At 45.2% G+C, this 22,279-nt stretch overlaps 1 protein-coding gene across 1 annotated transcript in view; it reads right to left on the bottom strand.

Annotated features, from left to right (window-relative positions):
- The window catches only part of LOC144752409 (uncharacterized), a 207,932-nt gene that overhangs the window by 168,719 nt on the left and 16,934 nt on the right, over positions 1 to 22,279 (bottom strand). The window contains exon 2 of the mRNA XM_078640340.1: positions 8,401 to 8,493. Within this exon, the coding sequence (XP_078496466.1) occupies positions 8,401 to 8,493 (93 nt within the window). The remainder of the gene's footprint in view (positions 1 to 8,400; positions 8,494 to 22,279) is intronic.

Genomic DNA, 22,279 nt, shown 5'->3' with positions numbered 1-22,279 from the left:
CTGATGGCCATACTGTTCTTTTTAAGGACCATTGTTCTAATGCTAAACTGTTACCCAAGGTCCTTATCTATCTTTCGGATTCCCTTGTGTTTTTGAAAATATCAATATTGCACCATGACAGAATGGTGGAAAATGGTGGAAAGTTTTGAAAACACAGGTAGAGCGTCCTGAAAAAGAGTAGTTGGTATTCCTCATGCAGTGTTATCAGAAGCTTTTGTGGGCCAATAGCTTAATGTGGGGACTCCTTCAAATTCTGTAACAAGAAATGTTTGTCAGCTTGTTGGAAGTATACATTTGTTTGTAACTGGAAATTTGAGTGGCAGCTTCTCACTGAAGGCTACACAATCATTGCAAGTACCAAACAGCGAAGACAAGTTTGTCAAGCAAAACCCCATACTAATCAATCAGGGCCCTTCTTCCAATGACTCCCCAACTTCAGGGCCAAAACACATATGTAGACAAGACTATTTAACTTTTAATTTAAAGAATTGTATAAAAACACACTTTTTGCAGCACTCTATGCCACTTCACTCCAATTTCAAAGCACTGTATATAACAGATGTGACTATTAACACATTTATCAACTTTGAAAGAATGGATGGCTGAGTCTGCCCTGCTATCATGCCAATTTGTAAGCTGAAGATCACTGTGAATGTCAGAAGGAGGCATGGCTCTCTGACCATTCTCTATGGCATCATGTTATCTGTATACAAAAACTCATTTTGCTAATTTCTCCTATCAGCACATCCAATGACAACACAGCTATCAGTGCATTAAAGCCCAGTTAGGGAAAGCAGAAACATAAACTCACACATGCACACTTGTAAACACATACATACACACTTGCAAACACAGACATGCACAACATGCACACTCCCCTGACCAGGTACACAGACATATAATCTCCTGCTTGCTGTTCCCCTCACCCCCGCAGACTGTCTCGCACACCATTTCACCAGTAGAGAGGGTGGTGTTGGAGGACCTTAGGCTGAAACTGTCTTGCGCTTTACTGGCTTTGAAGCTGAGTATGCATAGGGCAGCGTCACAAACAGTGCACGCTGGATGCAGCAATGCTAGCATACCCCATTAGAGAAAGAAACCTGTGGCTGGAGGAGAGTCTGCCTTGCTATCAGGTCTCTAGTGTTGGAGCCAGCCTACAGGTTCATGATTGAAAGCCAAGGTACACGTCTGTGCTGCAGATGTTCAGTTTTCCTTTTAGTGTCCCTATATGAACAAACAGGACTGGATGCGCTTTTCAGATCTGACATCAAAGAAGAAGAGATCTTTCTATTTTATACATAGGTTTTTAATATAAATCCAGATGTGCAGCTGCTTAGAACAAACTTTCTATTGTTGCACATAAATGAGTGTCACAGCCTCAAAGAATAAAATACATCAATCTATTATAGTGCAAGTTCAGCACTATGGTAGACTACATGATGTCAGTTTATGTCTGAAAAGTTTGAGTAGATAATATATTCACTCTTGCACTGAATTCTGGTACTTATAAAGTTACAATATTTTTAACACAAAACTCCATGCCCATGAAGAGTCAAAATGTCACACACTGGGCATATAAATGTACATCAGGGCCTTAGTAAAAAGTAGAAATGTCACAAAACTACATTCAGGAAAATGTTACATGTAGGCCCATGGTTGCGAGGCTCACCTGCAGTTCACTAGCTGCATGGTGTCCATTCAAAGTACAAGCGTCCACTGTGCTTTAGGGAAGAGCAAAGCATACCATGCAACAAAGCACTCTCTGCTTAGTGGTGATTCATATATTACAGACTTTCATAGTTGTGCTGCTTACACACTGAAAATGCACGTGTGTCAGTGTTTCCTTCTTCATCCAGCTGATTGAAATTGCTGTATTGAAACATTTTTTCTCCAGGTTTAGCAGTGATGCAACTCCATGGCGCCTTGTCTGGCCTCACTCTGCACTTCCTAACTTTCAGAGACAATTTATTTCCCAGAGAGGCAGGGAGGAGGACCCTGCCCTATGTGTGACCTCCACCCTCCCCCGCCAGTGTTCGATAGATAGCCCCCACCCTGATCCTGCTCACTCACTACCATATTCAAATACAAGCAGTGGTGCAGCACTGAGAACACCGAACCAGAAAGTTTACAAATCCTGACCTAAGTATTTTAGGGGGGGCCAGACATAAATATAGGCTGGCCGGGTCCTGCTGGCCCCCCCGTGGCTAGGACCCCGGCTGCATTGAAAGAGGAAAATGCCTGTAGTGATTGATTTTGTGCAAGAAGGTGCTTCTTCCTGCACGAAAACAATTTCCCCATGACGCAGGTAGCCTTGCACCATGGTGCAAGTTTGCCTGCGCCGGCGCATGGCAGCTGCTTGTGTGCCAGCGCAGGGGAGAGCACACTAATACGGCATATCATTCAAGTTCAAACAAGCTTTATTCGACGATTGTCATAAAAGCTAACAGTACGTACAAACAAAGTTCAGACATATAGGTAAAATCTAAGAATAGTTCATATTTACACATAAAACCCATACATTCACTATACAATTCAATCCATTAGAAATATGGAATTAAATAAATAATACATAATTAAGATTTGATTTCAGTACAATTAAAACCATTACAACTTAGAAATTGGGTGAATATACACATGAATAAAAATTTTGGTTCGGTACAATAATTACATGTTAGTTTTTGAGCATTCTACTTCTGATAACCCAGGCCCAGCCCAAGAATTTTGCCGCAGCTGTATAAACTGTCATATCAGTACAGGAACGGATAATACGAACTGCCACCGACCCCTGGTCAGTACCCATTAACCTGCACATCGGGCGAAACCACTTTCTCCTTGGCTCTGTGTACACTGGACATTCAAAGAGCAGGTGTCCAATAGTTTCCGGGCGAGCTGAACATGATGGACAAACAGCCTTAGCCCCCGGAGACCATCTACTGGTGAATGCCCCTACCGGCAGACTCCCAATCCTCAATTGAAAAAAGAATTTACGATCAAGAGGTTTTGAGATAACGTCCCAAAAGGGTTCCAGTTTTGGTATATCTTTGATATCCAAAAACATTCCGGTCAAAGACCCTGGGTCTATGGTCCTGTAGGACCCAGAGGCCACAAACTGCCAATACAAAGTCTTTAGGGTCTTCTTAGGCGGGAACTTTGAAATTGTAGGAGCCTCCCATAAATCCCGCAGACCCATGTTAGTCAGGAGACCCCGAATGTGCTCTAGCCACTTGATCTTGTGAAAGATGTCAATACCAATAATGTCAAGCAGGCCCATAGCGAAGATCTCCAGTTCCGGGGTGGTCCAGATCCTCCTCCAGTATAAAACTGGACGAAAGGATGCTATAAGCGCTATTGGGGATAACCCTAGATCATAAAAAAGGGCTTTCATGGGGGTACTCTGAGGTAATTTAATTAAGTTCCTTAAAAAGGAATTTTCAGAGATTGTCATCCCCTTAAGGTTTTCACATCCCCACATTTCAACCCCGTACAAGGCGGAACTAACTCCTTTACCATTATAAACCGCCAACAACGGAGATATTGGCTTAGTAAGAGACTTCTGGTGTTCAAGGCACAAAGCTCCAGTTAACTGCCTATGTCTTACGGTGGCTAATTCAATTTGTTGTTTCCATAACAAATTGCGGTCAATGCAAACAACCAAGTAGGTAAAGGCTTGGACCCTTTCCAAAGGACGCTGATTCATGGTCATAGTTCCCTTAAAAGATTTAGAAGCGTTAAAAGTCATAAACTTGGTTTTCTGCACGTTTACTTCTAAACCCCGTGCGGTACAAAAATCTTCAAAAAGCTTCAAGCCTTTTTGAAGCCCGCTCGGGGTTTTTGAAACTAAAAGACAATCGTCCGCGAACATTAAAATAGGGACTTTCGCTCCAGCAAGGATCGGTGCGTCAATACTTGAGTCAATTAAAATGTTTGCCACATCATTAATATATAAGGAAAATAGAGTTGGCGCCAGGACGCAGCCCTGGCGTACTCCTGTTTCTACTGGGAACTGTGGTGTAACATTCTCTGGACTCCCCCACCTGATCTGTGCATAGTTTTGCTCATGAAGTCTTTTTACCAATAATAAGAGAGGTCCTGGTAAACCCATGGCATTAAGGACTCTCCATAAGGTCGAGCGCGGAACCAGGTCAAATGCCGCTCTTAAATCTATAAAAGCGGCATATAAACTTCCGTGTCCAATCAGCATGGTCTTCCAGTACAGCATCGCAAAATGCAGCACCTGATCGACCGTGCTGATTGAGGTTCTGGACCCTGCCTGCAGGTGGGATAAGATCTTGTTGTTACATTCCCAATCAAGTATTTTATTTAAAACCAGCCGGCCAAATATTTTTTGGGAGGTGTCAATCAGGCTGATTGGGCGATAGTTGCCTGGCTGCGACTTATCTCCCTTTTTAAAAACAGGAATAATCTCAGCCCCGTTCCAGGAGCTAGGTATAGGGGCTCCCCTAGCTATCATATTTGCTAGAAGGAGAATATAACAACCCCAAGAGTTCTGGTCTTGCAAAAAAAGATCTGCGGGTATGCCATCAATACCTGGCGCCTTACCAGGAACCACTAGACTTAATGCAAACTGTACATCCTTTAAACTAAAAAGATCTTCAGTTAGGGCTTCATAAGGGACTTCCATTACTGGCTGCGAATCCTGTCCCTTGGCATATTGTGGCTGGAAATGTTCTACCCACTTTTCACGGGGGACCCAGTTCTGTGGCTTATCCGGGTTACCCTCCAGACCCCACTTATATATATTCCAAAATCTACGTGTGTCTTTACAGGAACCTGCTTCCTTAAGGTCATTCCATCTTTTCTCATCCCAATCACGCTTCGCTCTTGAGACGGTATTTTTGTACTTCAGCCTGGCAGCCCTAATATTCTCGATAAACTCGGATTTAATTGCCTGTCCCAAGTCAAGGCGGACCTTCCTACATTCACTTGAGTACCAACGGGGTACTTCAGGTGCACGGGGACCTTTCCACTTACAGGGCTTAACAAAAAGGCTTTTAAGTTTGCCACAGACCCAGGTTGAGCAGAATATAGTCTATTCTACTCTTACGTATACCACTTTTAAATGTGAGTGCCCCGTCCTTATCACCTGTGGTCCTTCCATTTGCTGCTCTTAGACATTTATTTAAGCAGATAGAATTCATTTGAACCACTATATCATTCCATTTACTAACTGGTTCAAGTTCTAATTTGGGGATCCCCCACACTCTGTCCTCCTCCTCTGACACATTCCAGCTTCCTTTCATGAGAGGCTCAAAATTTACATTGAAATCCCCCCAACAATTACATTGTAAGGTGAACAATGGTTTTCCAGTAAATCTTCCAAGAGCACAAGAGCCTCTGATTTTCTCCCCCCGTACTTCTTGCATACACATAATAAACATAAACTGGAACAAGATTTGGAAACTTTAGTAATAGGACTTGGAGATCTCTATGGTTAGTAGGAATAGATTTTACTACAATCCCTAGGTCCTGTCTTACCTAGCCCTCCAGATGGTCTCCCCTTCCCTTCCTTCACTGCAGGGATACTATAATTTAGATAACCAGGGAAGTGTAATTCCTCCAGGGCCCAAGTTTCCTGAAATAGGCATATTTCATGTTCTCTAATAAATAATGCCCAATCCGGTAACTCTAACTTTGCCATTAGGCCAGCTATATTCCATGAAAGGACGGAACCAGAGTAAACGGCACAGGGCACAAGGCAAGCCTCCCCTGTAGGTTCTTGGTGAGTAATGGGGGGGATTAATTCATCAGCGGGACAGGTAAGTGGGATTTGATATGTAGGAGTGATTACTAAAGTACAGCTAGCATCCTCTCCTACAGTTTTACTGTTGCCTGCTTCCCTTGCTGATTCGATTGAGGGTAGGAATTGAAGTCAATCGTTAGAGTCTAGTCTCGAACTTTCCCCATATAAACTATCATCCCGTTTCCCTCTTATAGGCTTCCAGGAATGGGGGGGGTTGCTCTCATCTGAATCCTGGAGTAATCTGGGGAACAGGATCTAAACTCTAAATTTAGCAGTTCTCCAGCCACCATCGGGTTTCTTAAGATAAGTTCTATGCAGTCGTAGGCATCGCCCTGGAAAGTTAGCCTGTTTGTGCACAGAATATCCTCCCTGATCACTGATCTACATCCTCTTACGTACCTAATCCAATGGATAGCTTTGTTGGTCAAGGAATCAGAAGTTTCACGTTCACTGCCAACAGGGAGCTTAGGGATGTTTATCAAATATACTGGAGGAGTTTTGAGAAACATAGAACTAAGTGTAGTATGACCAGGATTTAACCTATCATAGCCTATTTGCTGCCGGCTAGGTGGGGGATTTTGCCTAGCCTGGGTTAATCTGGGTGGTCGATTATCCACAGATTGCCTTGTTACTCCCTTTGGTGGAATTGAGTTATACCCATGGGATTGGCGTTTCTCTGGAGGCGCTATATTCCCTGGTCTAGAAGTCTCATTTATTCTAGAACTTTTGGGTGCTACAGCATCTGATCTTAATTTACTAGTTAACACGGAGGGGACAGTTCCTACGTGGGTTGATACATTTATCTGTTTAGGGCGTGGAACTTTAGGTATTTCAACAGCTTTATTTTGTTCCACCTTTAAGTTATTAACAGCAGTAGTTAAATTATCAATCTTAACTTGCATACCCTTAAATAGGGTACACAAATGGGTTACTAGGTTAAACAGTGGGTTATCACAATGATCAGCAGTCACGGGGAATATCTCGGAGGTGATTTCTGTAGGTCTTGAGCCTGTACCTATCACATCTGGCCTACTTTCTAAATGGGAATTTTCAATATGGGCTAGAATAGTAAACTTATTAGAACAGGGTATATGTGAGAGGTTTTCAATAATCTGGTCTACATTTATTACACTCTCAACGAGATTTTCCTCAGTAGTCTTGGGTACTGGCAGATTCACCCCAGTAGATGGTTTACCCATAAACATTCTAGGTATGACTGCTGGGCCCCTTGTTTTGCTCTTCCCCCCCTCTGTAACCACTGGGCTAGTTACTACGCCATCATCTCCCCCTAAATCGGGGATCAGCAGTTCTGTTCAGTCATGGATCAGTTCGTCAATTTTATCAAGTCGGTCCATAACACAATTTGCCCCTGCATTGAGCTGGCGCTTTCTGGGGGGCTTGCATTTCTGTCTCTTGGCATGTTTCCCTCTCTTGGCAGCCCCTATAGCAGAGTCAATGGGGTCCTCTGGGTTTTTCCTTTTCACCATTGTTCCTAGCCGTTAGGACCACGGACACTTGGATAGGAATGGGTGTACAGTACCTTTAGCTGATGGATGTAAGGGGGGTGGGCCCCTCCCGTCCTCCTCCATCCCCGGACGGCCACAGACGGCCCACCCTCTGCCCGGGCGCGGGCCGTCTGTGGCCGTCCGCGCGTGTCCCGCGGGGCGGGAGGCGCTCCTTCAACTTAAAGCGCCTCCGGGCACGATGCTGGCGTCACTTGTGCACCGGGCCCCGTGGGAGCTGGGCGAGGTAGTCTCCGCTGCTCAGGGAGGGTCCGGCAAGATGTCAGTGGGGCCGTTGCCCTCACGGCGCAGAGGACCCAAGGTGCAATGCCGTTCCCCTCACGGCAGCAAGCGGTAGGCGGAAAGCCGTTTCCCTCACGGCTGCTGGAAAGCAATTCCAGGTGCCGGCATATCATTATAAAGATGTCGCATTCCTGTGCTCTGAAAGTGACTCAGTGCGGCACAGCCAAATGGCTTGCGGAATGTACTGAGTCACTTTCTCGTAAATCAGCCCCTTAGTATTGATTGGCATTGCTCCTCCCCCACCCCCCACCGGCCTGCAGAGGCATCTGAGGTATGCAGCGGGTAAATGTATTTTCTACTTTGGTTACGTGAGGGATTTTCCCATTGATCCTTATGAATGGGGTACAGTCTGTTCTTTGCAGTGTCTGGATAAGCCATAGAATAACCTAGTAATTCCATATCACCAGGTTTTTATACTCGGTTGGGTGGCAACAGAAACACCGCAAGGAAGTAGCTTATAATTCTGGTACACCACTTAACACCTCAATCAATGCTCTCTGGGAATTGTACCCTTGGGTTTGTTCGAATGCGCTGCGCGAGCCTACATGCCGGCACCTAACGATACGCAAAAAGGAACTAAAACGCGTAGAATATGTGTGCACTCTGACCAGTGAACCCTGCTCATGGGCTCTCATTCAAAAAACAAATTGCATCATGGGTGTTGTGGTCTTGGATCAGTTTAAATAAACCATTTCACCCATCGTCTAGACTCCGATTGTTTGAAATTAAACCTTAGGTTTCCTTTGGAAACTGTCTCCGTTGAATCCTGTTTTAGATTTTTTTCAGTATCTTAAAAAAAACTAAACTTTCTCTATAAAATAAGTTTCTGCTTACCTGCTTTGTCTTGGGCACAGAAGCACTCCCTGGAGGCAGTCTGGACTCTGTCCCCAGATGAAAGGCAACTTGGCTTCTCCTTCCCTCTCAATGCTTTCCGGGGACGGTTAATTATTAATCTTGTGCAGAATCAATCTCATGCTTTCTTTTAATTGACGGGCATTGTATTCTAATGCAACAGGTTTCATCCTGCCAGAGTCAATAAGAGAAAATATTTATAAATGAGGCACACTTGTTCCCTGTACAGCGTGTCCAGCTGCATCCTGGCCCCTTTCAAGGGGAAGAGCAGGGGCGCATAATGAGGCCAGTGCAGGTAAACAAACTGCCTCTGTGAACCTGGTGGGAGGGCCACCCCACACACACCTAACACCTACAAACGATGAGCCAGTATTTGAGAAGGGTAGACAAAGCAAGGCGTCTTTTACCACAGGGGGGTGCAGCTGAGGCAGTGTTCTGCTTATAAGACAGTGATTTGTGGATCCCAGTGACTGGATATTATGCACTAAGATGAGCGGTGTTTAAACCTTTTAGACACTAGACCAGTGCTTTAAATGGGCCGGTGCTGTCCGGTACGGAGTACCGGCACTTTTTTATTTTGAGCGGGAGAGTACCAGCACTTCAAGGGAAATGCTATACTTTTAATTGGAGAGCACCGGCACTTCTCAGAAAGAATCAAGTACTCTGGTCCAGAGTACCTGCTTGTAACTCTAATCACTAGTATATGCAGTAGACCTTTGTACTCTCTGCCATTCCTATGTGACTCTTAGAGTATATCCATTCGTATCCCTTCCCTATGTATATAGAGATAACTCTAATCACTAGTATATGCAGTAGACCTTTGTACTCTCTACCATTCCTATGTGACTCTTAGAGTATATCCATTCGTATCTCTTCCTTGAGTGACTTTACTATTTGTACATTTGCAATTTTTCTTTCTGTTTGTATCTCGTTCTTGTGTGACTTTACATTTGCAATTTTTTTCTGTTTGTATATTCTATGTAACGCATGTAATCCTTAGTCCTTATGTTTTGCAACTGGTTCTTATGTAAAGCGCTCTGACACCTTCGGGTAAAGTTCGCGCTATATAAAATCGCAATAAATAAAAAATAAATATTTTTCCATTTCATGCCATGCACTAGACCCAAGCAACTCTTGTAGTGCATATCAAGAAAGTTCTCCGAACACTCAAACAATTCTGACATTGAGGTTGTGATATCAACAGACCTATATTCAAATATCCAAGTTCGACCTTGTGCTTGGACTTTCCACGTGCCACCACGTGTTTCGTCTTTTGCTGTAAGCGTAACAGCAGACTTCATCAGGGCTTGTTGTGTATATATTCAGCCTCGTCCTCTTAGTGAAAAAAGGGATCTGTGCAGACAGTTAATTCAGTCAAATGAGTCATAAACAAGTACACAGTGTGCTCTTATTATGCCCCTTAGTCTTGTGTGGAGACTGGGGCCAGTGTGTAATACAGACTTGGGATCTTAAGACCCGATTCTCCGTGGGAACGTTGTCCTCTTAGATCCCAAGCCTGTATTACACACAAACGAAATGGTGCCCCCCTGTTAATCACTGTACCCTGTGGCACCTTTAGGTGCCTGCCACGCGGTGCAGGGATTAACACCACCTCCCATTTCCCTATGGAACAGTGTTCGGTCGCATCCTAATCAGGAGGTCGGGACCCCCGACCGGAGGTCTGTCGGTCCCATTTCCGAGACAGTGTCGGGCGAACTCAAGTCCGCCCAACATCGTAATAGGCCCCTGTAGGTTTGTCCTGGTGCTTCAAGCGCTCCTGGTACACTGAACAGCCCAGATATATTTTGTCAGTAATGCTGACAGAATGGACTGTCTTGGCACATTGTGGAGCCTAGATATATTTTATCATCTTCGCTCACAAATTTGAAGAGTCCTGGTACATTGAGCAGTCCAGACCTGCTGTTTCAGTCCTGCTGACAATCGGCAGTCCTGGGACACTGAGCAGCCAAGAAATATTTTATCATTCCCACTGACATGATGAACAGTACCACCACATTGAGCAGCCCAGACATATTGTATCAGTCCCGCTGACAATATGCAGCGATGGTACACTGAGCAGCCCAGGCATATGTTATTGGTCTTTCTTACACAATAGGTAGTGATGCTACAGTGAGCGACCTAGACATATGTTAACATCCTCACTGACACCATGAGTTCCTGGTACACTGAACAGCCCAGACATATTTTGACAATACTGTCGACACAATCGGCAGTCCTGGTACATTGAGCAGCCTAGATATCACTCATCATCCACGCTGACACTATCAGTAGTACTGCCATATTGAGCAGCACCATTTGAGATGTGGAGGCCTACATTTTATAACGTCTTTAATTTGGAATATAGCTTGTATTCTTTGAAATCAGTTAGACGGCAAAAGCTTGGGATGCAGATATGGGAACCTATGATACAATATTTGAAATGATTGTCTGAACTCGGCTGCTTAGTGATGTTTTGATAGATATATGTTTTTCGGTTATTTATTTTTGTTTTTTATATTGGCTTTGTCATTAAAAATTCAACTGAATCAATTTCTGTGTATAGACCATAACTGATATGTTTTTGTGGCATGGATTGATGTAATACATTTTTTTTTAAAAAAAGAGCAGCACCGTTGCATTATATCAATCCTGCTGACAGTAGGCAGTTCTTGGCCGTCGAGCAGGCCAGATATGTTTTATCAGTCCTGCCTGCAAAATGGCCAGCCCAGGACATTCAACAGCCCAGATATATATTATCATCCACAGTAACCCCCTGAGCGGCCTAGATGTATTGTATCAGTCTGGGTGGCAATAGCTTGTCCTTGGACATTGAGCAGGCCAGATATACCTTATCAGTCTTGCTGACAATAGGCAGTTCCTGGAACAGCCCAGACATATTGTTGTATCAGTCTGGCTGATACCATGACCACTACAGGCACATTAAGCAGCCCAGGCATATTCATCAGACCTGCTCTAAGCATGCAGGTCTGGTACTCTGAGCCGCCCAGACATATTGCGCCAGTACCACTGACACAATAGACAGTCCTGATACATTGAGCAGCCCAGATATTGTTTGTCAGCCCTACTGACACAGTAAGCAGCCCTGGTGTATTGAGTAGCCTAGACATACTTTATCAGTCCTTCTGACTATAGGCTGGTACATTGTCAAAACCAACTAAGTGCCCCTCATGCATTAAATAAATCTGTTAATTAATTTTGCATTTCATGTTAGACAATTCACAGGGGAGATAAATATTTTGATTATTCAATACTTCAATAAAGCTTTTGTATACAAGTATCTTATTTATTTCCCTACTAAAAACATAAATACAAAGATGCAACACTTATGGACAAGGGAAAAAATAGACATAACTAATAATAATAACCTGGTATTTGTAAACCACGATCAAGGCCCTCTGGAAGATTAAGCGAGCTATTGCCCAGAGTCACAGGGTGCTGACTGAGCTGCTGCCGGAGCCGGGTATCAAATCATGAGCCTCATGCACCGGAGTCAGCTGCCCTGGCCCCTGCGCCACACCTCTCCCCTGTAAAGGAAGCAAGTCCAAGGGCTAAAGCATAGAGTATTCTGGAAGTCCAGCCCTGACAGACTAGAGCTTGAATTTCATTGTTGATCCAGATTCAGTCCTGGCCCTCAAGAGCTGTGTCAATGTTTCAGTCCACTTATTAACAATTAATTGAGACCATCCTCAGGTCTTGACAGAGGTCCATCAATTCAGGGTACTACATTGGAATATAATTACACCCAATTATTAAAAAATATACAAATCCTCATCTCTCCAGGAATAGTGAATCATTCATGTTTTCAAACAGAAAAAAACCAAATGTTGTATTGATTCCATAACATACACTCCACTTATCGAAACTCATATTACAACATCAATATAGAAAAGACACTGTGCCTCATCACGATGCCGGTCGGACGAGCGTCAGACCTGCATCATGTCAGAAACAGAACTGTTCGCCAAGGAATGAGCGATCCCACTTTCCAAATTATGTTTCAACCTCCTTCATGGCAGCTGGAAAGTGTATTTTTCCTATTGCGGCTTGTGCTGCGGGCCGAGCACAAGCCACAGTAGGTACAATACTCTTTTAAAACATCCATGCACCCAATGCAGGCAGGCACCATGCGGTGCCAACCACGCAATGCATGGATGTTGTGGCCCCAGGGCCACGGGGGACAGGGGGCTTGTGAGGGCCCCAAAAGACACTTTTCGCAGCCTGTTTGTGGCAGAAGAATTGAAATGAAAAGGCTGTTGGAAATGTGCATCGTATTCTCCATGTCAGTGCCTGAGCAGGCACCGCCTCCATTTTGGGGATTGCAAACCACCGGCCGCCCGATGGGCTCCTTGAGCCTGTCGTTGGTGGAGCGGATTGCCCCTGCAGGCATCGGTCGGACCACCTATATCATAATATGGCAGTCGCACTGATGCCGTCAGTTGTCGGGCGGGCTGCCACCGACGAGCTGTTGGATGGCCTTCCGCCCAACATCTTAATAAGGCCCAGTCAGGGCCGGACTGGCTACCGGGCAGTTAGGAATGCTGCCGAGCTGCTGCCTGATTTTACTGCAGTGGAGGCTGATTTCGTCCATGGAGACTTGCGTGTGCTGCGAAATACTGAATGCAAAACGAATTTCGTTTAGCTCACGCAGGTCTCCATTAACTAAATCACCCCCCAGCTCAGCAGCATTCCAAACTGCCCGGTAGCCAGTCCGGCCCTAGGCCCACTGTTAACCAGCCAATTGGAAATGGGGAAAATGAGAGTTGAACAATAAAGAAAAAAGGCAATTCTTCCCCTAGAAGCAGTCAAGGAAAAGGTAAAACACCTAGTAGGGACAACTTCGGACAGGCACACCTAAACAAAATATTCTTTTAAACTGCAGGAGGCACTTTCTTCTATCATCTGTGTTCTTTGATATATGTGTATTTCAGCAGTTATTCACCTGTTGTATCTGTATTCTGATCTATCTGTATATAGCTGTTGGGATTTAGAATCTGCAGCTTTGGCCTGCAAGATGTTTCTGCTCTACTTAGGGTCTTATTAGGATCACAATCTGACTGCCGCATTACGATGCGGTCGGTCGGACCTCAGTGGTCGGAGGGACGGACCGCCACCTATAACAGGCTTAAGGAGCCCAGTGTGGCAGCAGTTGGACCGTAACCCCTACAGTTGGTATCATGCTTGCATAGGCATCCCCACAGGGATTACAATATCCATTTCCCACAGCCTTTTCAATGTGGTCCCACCGTCATAGAAAGGCTGTCGGAAAGTGACTTTGTGGGCCCTTAGCAGGGCCCCCTTCTCCCGTAGGCCTCTGCTATGTGGCCAGGGGCTGACATGTGGTGCACCCCCAAATATCCATGTACCACATGATGCCTGGAACACGGTGCATGGATGTGGCCCTTTTTTAGGCCGCAGCACAAGCCGCAATAGAAAAGGGATGTTTCCAACTACCTACTCGGTGATCCCATCATAATCTGGCGGTGAGACCGCCAACTCCTTGTCGGGCAGTCCCACTCCTGCTGCAATGGTGGTCGGAAGCTCATCTGACCCCCATCATAATAAGGCCCTTAGTCTTTTGTTTTTGTTACACTGGTAAGAATAATACTATAATGTCAGTTGCACCAGTTGCACTGAAGCTGTCCAGTGCAAGGGCTGTACCTGTGCTACATTGCATTTAGGCACTCTTAGCCTTAAATACCACAATCAGTGGATGCATTATGTTCATATGTAATATATAATGGACACAAGTGTATGGCCTACATTGTACCATTACCCAGATAACTGTTATAAAAATTGATTCAGTCACTTATGGGTAAAGGCCCCCAAATGGCAGAATAATGGCCAAGTTAAGATTATGTACGTTATGACGGGTTTACAAACCCATCTAGCCGCGCACTGTTCACTTGGTGTGATACACCTTCAAAGTTTTGAAAACATTTAGCTAAACAATATACCAGAAAACAATTCGTTGTTTCAATACATGATTCTCTTTTTTATAATTGCATGTACACACTTTCCTCAGTGTTAATTACTTCATTATGTCAACATGTAATACATATAATACACTTCTTATCTGATTTTACATATACATTATACTTTGCATTGTCAGTTTACAACACAATTTCACTATCCTGCCCAATGCATTTCGGTACTCATTAGTACCTTCATCAGGGGCCAGTCTGCAATGAAATAAAAATAAAAAGGTGTAAATGTGATGTAAATGTGAGGACACCCATGAGAGTAATGTTGTTGATATGCCAACTCATACCTGTGTGAAAGAATCACCACGCCTGGATTCAGCTGAAAACAATAATAATATGTTTATGATCTATCTGTCTGGGACTAACTCACAACTGCACAACGGAGGTTATATACACGATAGGACAGGATACACAAGTTTATAGGGGTTAGAGTAGTTTGCTATAACAACAGAGGAACGCGTGTAGTTTATTATCATCTCAACCGATTATGGTGGGGGAAATATACGTCGGCACACAGCCACAAAGCGAAACAGCAAGCAGACATTAATAGCGTAAAGTTATTATTTGAACCAGGCTAAGATGGTGACCATGGGCGCTAACTCAAGACATGAGCAACTCCGACAGTCCGCTTTTGATTTCTAAGGTTACGAAATCACGACAACGGGATAAAAATAGTTAGTCAATGGCGGCGATTTCGAACGCGGTTTGAAGAACAACGGTAACGTGAGAGCAGGGCAGAGTTACATATTCAGGTAAACACCGAGCACGTGTGGTTTTTTCATAAACTCATAGTACCTTTAAGCTGAAATTACTGGCAGGTACTTACAACGCCGCTTTCATTTATTTTTTAGATCGGACGAGAAAGCATTGAGGTACGTGCACACTTTACATTGGTAACATCGAGCACATGAGATTTTGGCTCGCAAACCATTATAACAGCCGTTATATTTTTGCAGGGTATAGAAATACACTGGCAGCTCCAAAGGTATGTTCGGTTTTTTATTAGGAATATCTCGTTAGAAAGTATTAGAGACAACTAGCATCATTACAACTATGAGTGCGCTCATTATTTTCATTTTATTTTGGCAGCTTACCGATAGTAATACATTGTTCAGGAACGCGGTAAGCATTAAACCATATCCAGTGTATATAACCTCCGTTGTGCAGTTGTGAGTTAGTCCCAGACAGATAGATCATAAACATATTATTATTGTTTTCAGCTGAATCCAGGTGTGGTGATTCTTTCACACAGGTATGAGTTGGAATATCAGCAACATTACTCTCATGGGTGTCCTCACATTTACATCACATTTACACCTTTTTATTTTTATTTCATTGCAGACTGGCCCCTGATGAAGGTACTAATGAGTACCGAAATGCATTGGGCGGGATAGTGAAATTTCATTACAAGACCGGAGGCTACATTATGCATTTATCCTTTAATAGCAACTCACACAGCCGCACTACATCACAAAGGATAAAGTTCTAGAGTCATAACAAAGGATGTATCTAGGAGATGATCTGCCTCTTTTAAAAGCGGCTCGCCAGCAGATAAGTCACTACTATTACTTGCTCCTTGTCTTTAAGCTTAGACTTGTATTTTGCTTTAATCTTTATCTCTATATCGCTTTATTTTCATTGTATTGTGTAACAGGTACCTTTATGCCTATTTAGACCTATTTTCACTGTCTTAACCCGTTTTTTTCCAGCGTTTTCTGGCAACCTCGCCATGCTCTCCCTTCAATTCTGTGTCTCAGCACAGATCTTGATGGTGGTGGGTGGCGCAGGCTTCCCCCCTCCCACCCCACCTCCCTACTAATGGACTTCCAATTTATGGTTGTCCACCTCCCTTCCCCCCCATAAAACGCGCGACCGCGCTTCCCCTCATACCGGCTTTCTGACCCTCCTTCTTTCCACCTTAATCGCGCCTCCGCTTCATGCGGACCTCCGCTTCGTGTGGTAGAGACGCGCTTCATGCGGTAGAGACGCGCTTGGGATTTGGATCCATTTCCTGGCTGGGGATTAGAGGAAAGCACGCTCGCGACACCCGCGTTGCGTGCCTTCCCTGCCAAGCCACTTTCCTTTCCCCCGGCGGCTGAGCTCGAGCGCGACTGATTTAGCTTGTCAGTTGCTCTGCTTCAGCCGCCGGGGACCTGCGACCACTGCGCTCTCATCTGGGAATATATCTAAACACGCTCTTAAGCGTCCCTTCACTTCTTCAATATTTCCCTGCCCCTTCAATACTCTGCTGTAGCCTGGAAAACTCCTAACTTCCCCATTATTTCACCTTTTCTTATACTGTTCACCATAAATACCCCTTCACCTATGAATAATTACCTTAATTAAATAAATAATTACCTTAATTAATATAATTAAAATAAATTAAATATAAAAAAAAAAAGAAAAAAAGGGGGAATAGCCTGAGGCTTCACCTGCAAAAAAAAAAAAAAAAAGACTACCAATTAAAAAAAAAAAAAAAAAAGGAGAGGAGTAATAGGGGGATCTAATTATTACCTACCTGTTAATAATCTTTCTTCACCACACCATGTCTGACGTGGATTCTGATGATGCCACTGCTAGCTCACCTGCCCCCATTAACGATTCGCTTAAAAAATTCCTGCAACAAGAAATTAAGTCTTGCATGATGTCCTCCCTCAGGGATGTCATGCTCTCTAAAAGACCAGGTGACCCCCAGGATCTCCCCTTACACGGTAAGAGACCCAAAAAGACCAAACATTGCGAAAGCACTATAGGCCCTAGCGCCTTTCAAAACATAGGAGGTCCTAGCACCTCGCTTTGGATGGGAGGCCACCGCGCCCCACTTGAACCTGATGTCCCTCGGGACACTCCTTTGACCGGTGCCCATGGCGGCACAAATGTGTACGGTGTCCCTCGCGGCACACTTTGGAATAGTGCTATTCAAACAAATACAAATGTTGGTCTTGACTCCTCTCCCTCCTCCTTGGACGACAACTCCTCCAAAGACCCCTCAGACGAGTTCGTCTTTGACCTGGATGAGGTCCAACATGATCTCAACTCCCATTTCGATCCGGAACCTACTCCAAAGAACATTATTTTAAACCCTATTGGGGAGGAAATGTTTTCCCCCCTAAACATTTCTCACCCCAACAGCTCTAAATGGTTCCCGCAGGATCATGTTTCCAAATTTGTGGCACGCTGGTTGAGAAACCTTCTGGATAGAAACACCAGAAACACAATGAGGTCTGAATCCCCCAGACCTACCATTGATGACAGAGTTTGCCAAACCCCAAACCTAGACCCTAGCCTCATTAAATTCCTTTTTAAATTAGGACGTGACCCCAGAAAAGGCTTGGAGAGGGCCCTCAAGGGCTGCCAAGACCGACTCCTGGACGTCCTGGGACCCTTGGTTAGAATCCTAGATATGGCAGAGCAGTCCCATCTCTCCTCTACCCCCTTGAACGTCGACCTCGTTCGAGGCTGGAGCCAAAGGGCTATCGTCCTCCTTGGCAACGCCAACTCTGGTTTGAACATAGAGAGGAGGAGATCTATTCTGAACAAAATCAACCCCAAATTAGGTGACATGGCGGAGAAAGAACCCTCCCAGAACCCCAAAGGCCTCCTGTTCGGAGAGGACATAATCAAAGAAATTGGCAAATATGTAAACACCTTTACTGCCCTTGATAGAGCCCAGAACAACCTGAGACGGGTCTTCAACACCAACCTTTTTGGCCAGGCCGGCAGAAGGGGTCGCTATTCCGGCCGAGGCAACCAACGACCCTACTCATCCTTCAGAGGAACAGGAAGGGGCTTCTACCCCCCTAGACAACCCTTCTTCCCCCAAAGAGGAAGAGGCCCGAGAAACCGTGGCTCAAGAGGCCGAGGCGCTCCCAACACCTCCAATTCTACAAGTAAGTACTACTCCTCCTTCTTCTATCCCCATAGTAGGGGGCAGGCTAAAACAGTTTTATCATGTTTGGGATTCAATTACCCAAGATCCATGGGTTTTAGAAACCGTCAGGGGCTTCAAGATAGACTTCTTACAGATTCCCCTCCAGTCACACCCACCCCACCCCTTTGTCCTCTCAGAAGATCAAGAAAAGATCGTGGAGGAGGAAATCGCCTCCATGCTCAAAAAAGACGCAATAGCGGAGGTTCCTTGGTCCGATGCAAGGTTCATAAGCACCCTGTTTCTCGTCCAAAAAAAGGACAAGGGTTGGAGACCCGTAATAAACCTTCGAGAAGTCAACAAATTCCTAGTTTATCGCCATTTCAAAATGGAGGGTATCCACCTCCTGAGAGATCTCCTTCTGGAAGGGGACTGGATGGCCAAGTTAGACTTGAAGGACGCTTACTTCACGATTCCTATGTACAAGGAACATCAACCCTTCCTTCAATTTGCTTGGAAGGAACATCTCTACCAATTCCAAGCTCTTCCCTTCGGCCTCTCTTCTGCCCCTTGGTGCTTTACCAAGATCATGAAGTGTGTCGTTACAATTCTAAGAGAGAGGGGTATCCGCCTCATCATTTACTTGGACGATATTCTTATCATGTCCCAATCCCGTTCAGATCTCCTAAGAGACCTAGAAACCTCCATGAACCTGATAGAGAGCCTTGGGTTCATCATCAACAGAGACAAGTCCATGCTCTCTCCCTGCAGGACTATAGAATTCCTCGGCTTCACTCTAGACACCACGAAATGTCTCCTCCTTCTTCCGGCCAAGAAGATTGCCAAGATCCGAAAGGAGATCAGATCCGTTCTGAAACAAGAGTCTTTGACTCTCCGCGAACTAGCCAGACTTCTTGGGCTTCTCTCCTCGTCCATCCAGGCCATTTTTCCCGGTCCTCTGAACTACCGCGCACTTCAGAGAATAAAAAGGAAAGCCCTCAATTCAGGCCTGTGGTATGGGGACCTTGTCTCCCTAGATCCGGATGCGAGAACAGAGCTTTTTTGGTGGCTAGAGAACTTAGATGCCTGGAACGGCAAAGCCATCTTTGGCTCATCCCCGGATTTTGTCCTAGAATCAGACGCCAGCCTTCATGGCTGGGGTGCTCGCTTTGGAGACCAGGACACCGGTGGGGTTTGGACCCTATCGGAATCCTCCCAACACATAAATTTTCTGGAGTTGATGGCTGGCTTATACGCTCTTATGAGCTTCAAACACTCCATCCAAGGGAGGTCCGTTGTTCTGAAAATGGACAACGTCTCCGCTGTGGCCTATATCAATCGCCTTGGAGGGACGAGATCTGCGGATCTCTCCAACCTTGCCAGGAGACTTTGGATGTTCTGTCTGGAACACAAAATCTCCCTCAGGGCGGAATATCTCCCCGGGAAATCGAACATTTCAGCAGACTGGAATTCGAGATTCCTTATAGACTTCTCAGACTGGAAACTCGACGTGAACGTCTTCAATTCCCTCTCCCTCTTTTGGGGTCCCATAGACGTGGATCTATTCGCCAGCAGGCTCACCTTCCAACTTCCCAACTACTTCAGTTGGATGCCAGACCCGGGCGCTCTTGCTGTGAACGCGTTTCTCCAACCCTGGTCCCACTTCCTGGGTTATGCCTTTCCTCCTTTCGCCATGATTCAGAGGGTCCTTCAGAAGGTCAGATCGGAGCAATGCTCCCTAATCCTGATAACCCCCTTTTGGCCGTCCCAAGCCTGGTTCCCGACAGCCCTGGAACTAGCATGCGACATTCCCTTTCTCATCCCAGCCTCTCCAGGCCTGGTCTCAAACGCAGACGGGGAAGACCACCGTCTTATTCTCGAGGGGAATTTGAACCTTCTTGCCTGGAAAGTGTCAGGCAATCTAACGAGCTGTCTGGACTTTCGTCGACAGCTCTCTCCCTCCTCGGAGAATCTTGGGCACCTGGGACACACCTTAGATACAACAGCATTTGGAAGAAATGGTTTCATTGGTGCCTGGAAAGGAGTCTGGATCCCGTGGAGACTCCTGTCGTGAATATCGTTAATTTCCTGGTCGAACAATTCGACAGAGGCCTTTCCTATCGCTCTATTAACTGCTTCAGATCCGCAATCTCCGCTGGTCACGCTCCTATCAACGGTAAATCGGTAGGTAAAAATCCTATCATTTGTAGGGTCCTCAAGAGTATAAGACTAAGGAGACCCCCTAGGCCTAAATACCAGACCCTTTGGGACGTCAAGTGCATTTTAGACCTTTTTTGTTCCTGGCCAGATAACTCTTCCCTTAATAGAAAGTTTCTCTCCTTTAAGCTTGCTACACTCTTGTGCTTAATTTCCTGTAGGAGGGTTTCTGACATCAGAAGTTTAGACATTTCTAATAGATGTTATGATATGTTTGGTGTCAAGTTCGAACTACTTAGAAGAACCAAAACGATGTCAGATTTTATCTTCTATCCTCGTTTTGACACCTTACCTAAACTTTGTGTGGTTGCTTGCATGAAGGAATATGACGCTAGAATGTCTCTCCTGCGCCCCAATGGCGCAAATCAACTCTTAGTTTCCTTTGTGAAACCTTTCAAACCTGTCTCTTCCACCTCCATTGCTAGATGGGTTAAGTCTACCATGAAGCTCGCTGGTGTTGACCTCTCTAAGTTCCAAGCTCATTCTGTCAGAGGAGCTATGGCCAGTAAGTCCTTCTGGTCAGGTGGTAAGTTGGATGATATTCTGAAAGCTGCCGACTGGTCAAATGCTAATACCTTTGCTCGTCATTACTGTAAGCCTATCGAGCATATGTCTGAAGTGGTCCTTCGGGGCTACGAACATGCATAATGTAGCCTCCGGTCTTGTAATGAAATTGCGATTCTCCTATTAACATGACCAGAGAATCTGGATTTCATTAAAGACACGGAGGCTGACATTATCCCTCCCTCCTCCCTTTCACAACTTGAGGGGTGTCAACTTATTACATCTACATCTTTGATGTACTGTATTTGTGCATGATTTTATGAATTGCTTCAGATGGTTTTAATCTTTGTTATGACCATGTACTGAACTTACTCTTCAGGCTCTTGGTGCTTACTCATTTCTTTCTTTCAGGCAACTCCGTTTAACCGGCTGGCCTTCGACTTGCTGAAGTTCCTTCCTTGACGTTTCATCTCACGAAGTTGTTTCCCGTTACCGGATCTCTCAGTTCCTTTTGAAGTTCTTCCTGCTGCGATTCTTTTAAAAGAGGCAGATCATCTCCTAGATACATCCTTTGTTATGACTCTAGAACTTTATCCTTTGTGATGTAGTGCGGCTGTGTGAGTTGCTATTAAAGGATAAATGCATAATGTCAGCCTCCGTGTCTTTAATGAAATCCAGATTCTCTGGTCATGTTAATAGGAGAATCGCAATTGTGTTGTAAACTGACAATGCAAAGTATAATGTATATGTAAAATCAGATAAGAAGGGTATTATATGTATTACATGTTGACATAATGAAGTAATTAACACCGGGTGCCGCTCATTGTGTGCAACGAACCTGACTGGTGGCGATTTCTGATTCCCTGAAGGACGTGTGCCCTGAACCTTCGTGAGATTTTCGGCTCCTGCACCACGGGCGCTGTTTGGGCGGCTGTTTGCGGCTGTTGGCTTGCTGACTTACCACCGGGGGACTGCGAGGACCAGCAGGCTGCACTTCCTCACAGCTGGTGCCTCTTCCCCTGGTGTCCACGCCCCCGCCCGGTGCCTTAATTAACCTTTCGCGGCCCCCGCTCCATGGGTGCCGCTCATTGTGTGCAACGAACCTGACTGGTGGCGATTTCTGATTCCCTGAAGGACGTGTGCCCTGAACCTTCGTGGGATTTTCGGCTCCTGCACCACGGGCGCTGTTTGGGCGGCTGTTTGCGGCTGTTTGCTTGCTGAACTTACCACCGGGGGACTGCGAGAACCAGCAGGCTGCACTTCCTCACAG

This window comes from Lissotriton helveticus, chromosome 5_1, assembly GCF_964261635.1.
Source record: "Lissotriton helveticus chromosome 5_1, aLisHel1.1, whole genome shotgun sequence".
Taxonomy (NCBI): domain Eukaryota; kingdom Metazoa; phylum Chordata; class Amphibia; order Caudata; family Salamandridae; genus Lissotriton; species Lissotriton helveticus.
The sequence above is the reverse complement of the archived record's forward strand: the minus strand, read 5'-3'. Positions and strand labels throughout refer to the sequence as shown.